The sequence below is a fragment of the Bison bison genome, unplaced genomic scaffold (assembly GCF_000754665.1).
Source record: "Bison bison bison isolate TAMUID 2011002044 unplaced genomic scaffold, Bison_UMD1.0 scf7180017864524, whole genome shotgun sequence".
Taxonomy (NCBI): domain Eukaryota; kingdom Metazoa; phylum Chordata; class Mammalia; order Artiodactyla; family Bovidae; genus Bison; species Bison bison.
The window spans coordinates 1,271,423-1,274,040 of NW_011495075.1; the positions used below are offsets into that span (position 1 = coordinate 1,271,423).

At 67.7% G+C, this 2,618-nt stretch overlaps 1 protein-coding gene across 1 annotated transcript in view; it reads right to left on the reverse strand.

The window, feature by feature from the left end:
- The window catches only part of PKP1 (plakophilin 1), a gene marked incomplete at its 5' end in the record, with an annotated part of 28,553 nt that overhangs the window by 2,729 nt on the left and 23,206 nt on the right, over positions 1 to 2,618 (reverse strand). The window contains 4 exons of the mRNA XM_010831126.1: positions 43 to 229; positions 533 to 686; positions 1,712 to 1,888; positions 2,472 to 2,618. The exon at positions 2,472 to 2,618 is cut by the window's right edge and continues 9 nt beyond it. Of these exons, the coding sequence (XP_010829428.1) occupies positions 43 to 229; positions 533 to 686; positions 1,712 to 1,888; positions 2,472 to 2,618 (665 nt within the window). The remainder of the gene's footprint in view (positions 1 to 42; positions 230 to 532; positions 687 to 1,711; positions 1,889 to 2,471) is intronic.

Genomic DNA, 2,618 nt, shown 5'->3' on the forward strand with positions numbered 1-2,618 from the left:
CCCCCACCTGCAGTTCCCCCCGCCTGCAGACCCCCCACCCACCTGCTGCGGCACAGGTTGATGATGTTGTTGACCATGCTGCTGGAGAAGTGCTGCTTGGCCATGCCCGGCAGGGAGGCCATCAGGTTCCTCACAGTGTAGCAGGCCGAGGCCAGGATGTCCTCCGAGTTGCTGGTGTTGCCAGTGTGACTGGTGAGGAGTCTGGTCACCTCTGGGAACACTTGGGTCCCTGGGAGAGAAAGGAGGGGCGGGTACAGGGTCAGTGATTGAGGGGTCCCCGTGGGCCCAGTCCTAGGCCGCCCTCAGCCAGGCTCCCAGCCAGGAACCTCCCACTCAAGGCTGGTGACCCGATGGAACCGATGCACCTGCTCCCCGCTGAGGTGACCTGCCCCTTGCTACGCCCAAGCCTCTCCCAGGCCAGCTCCCTCTCCGGGATGCGCCCCCAGGGAGAGGTCAGAGGGGGACTTTCCAGCAGGCCCTGGAGAGTGGGGGTCCTCCAGCAGGGGGTGGCCCGAGCCCCAGGGGCACTCACCCATCACCCTGTGCAGCGCAGGGTGGCGGGACATGTTGCTCAGGAGCGAGGCTCCGGACCGCACCACGTCCGAGTTGCCAGATTGCAGGAGGCGGGCGATGTGGGGCAGGCCCTTCTCCTTCAGCCCGATCAGCTGGCTCATGCCACTGGACATCTGAGAAAGGGGACGCATGAGGCCCTCGCTGGGCTTCCCCAGGCCCACAGCAGGCAGGAGGGGGCCAGGAACCGCACCCTTAGGGACCCCAGAACTTCCTCTTCCGTGTTGGGAGCACAGACAGACTCTCATTTGCTCCCACCTGGGCGGCTACAGAACAATGCCCCAGGAAAATGCACCTGCGGCTCGCCGGGGGCAGCCTGAGCCCGGCGGGTCTGGTGAGGGACGTCCCTGCCCCTCGCCCCCCGTGGGAGGGGCCCAGAATCAACTCCCAGGAGTGGCCGGTGCCCGTGGCCGCCACCCGGCCTCCCTCCCGCTTCCCAGCACTATCTGGTCGCGAGAAACCTGGGATCAAAGGTACCCGCCACCTAAAGAAGGGCTGCCCGTCTCCTGCAGGCCTTCGGCCTCTCTGCTGACTGTGCATTGAGTCGAGGGTGGACGAATGGGCCTGTGCTGCATGGAGATGCAACCCGGGGTCCCTGAGAGGACGGCAGCCCATCCAGGCCACTGGCGGGAAAGCCACGCTGGCCGTAACCTGGTCCAGACTCACCCTCTAACAGTGGGGTGGGTCCCCTTTGACCCTGAGCTCACCCTCACCCGCTTCTACCCGACCCTGAGCAGAGAGGGTGGAAGGGCAGCTGCAGGCCTGCCTCCCACACTCCCCGAGTCCATCATGTCCCCACACTGCCTCTGGCCTCGACTCTCCCCGGTTCTGCCACGTTTTCCCTGGACCTGCCCACACCCCAAGCCCTCTACATCCACCTCTGTCCACTCAGCACGCAGGAGAGCCTTCAGCCGCGCCCGGCTCCCAGCGCAGCCTGAGCCCGGTCCAGGCCGGGAGCCCGGAGGCAGAGAGGATCCTACAGACAGAATCCAGTGGGGCTGGGGGTTCTGGCCCCCTCAGCTGCCCCAGGCCTGGCCCGGAGCCCAGCGCACATCCCTCCCTGACTCAGGCAGGCTGGTGGGAAGGAGCAGCCGGGGTCAGACCAGGGTGGAGAGAGGGTGGGGCGCGGCGGGGCGCTCACCAGCCCCTTGCTGGCGGTCAGGTTCTGCAGGGCGCCCGCGCAGGCCTCCAGGGTGGCGTCCTTCTTGCTCTTGCCCATGAGGTTCAGGTAGGTGCGGACGGCGTCCGAGTGGTACAGCCAGCTGCTGCCCTTGGGGTTGGGCTCTTCCTCGGGAAGCGGGCACTCATAGTTGTTGTTCTGGGGACAAGAGGAAGGTTTCAGGGCTGACCCCACGCACCCTGCTCCTCTGGCCTCAGCATCGTGGTTCCCGGAGGAGGGCGTGCCCGCTGCCTCCTCCCCCAGGCCCTCCGCCTTCCCGGCGGGCACAGAGCCATCTGCGCTCCCCGCCAGCTGGGCCCCTGCCTCCCGCAGTGAGGTTGTGGCTCTCACATGGGGATGCCTCCCTCACTCCCCGGCCAGCAGGGGTGGTGCAGGGTCTGGCTTGCACGGCCTGCCCAGAGAAGGTGGCCAGCCCTTTCTCCCCAGCATCTCTCTGCTTCTGGGGAGACCTGGGGGCTCAGGAGGCAGTGGGCACCAGGCTGCGCCCCTCATCGGGAAGGAGGGAGAAGACGGGGGAGAGGAGGCCTGCCAGCAGGCGGCTCTGGCTCCTTCGCCCCGAGCACACAGGGCCTGTGTCGTGGGCGAGAGGAGGCCCTTCCCGCTCCTGGTGCAGTGAGGCCCACGGCCAGGCGGGGCAGGGGCCCTCCCTGGGGGCCGGTCTCGGCTCCGGGGGCAGAGGCCGGGTGGACGGGGCGGTGGGGCCGGGGCCACGGGCACGCACTGTCATGCGGTCGCTCTTGTTGCTGAAGCAGCCGGTGGAGGACTTGTCGGTGTAGGCGTTGCGGGCGTTGTACTCCAGCTGGCGGTAGCGCGTGGGCACCTCGGCGTCCAGGCGGTAGGAGAGGTTGTGGAGGATGCACATGCAGTT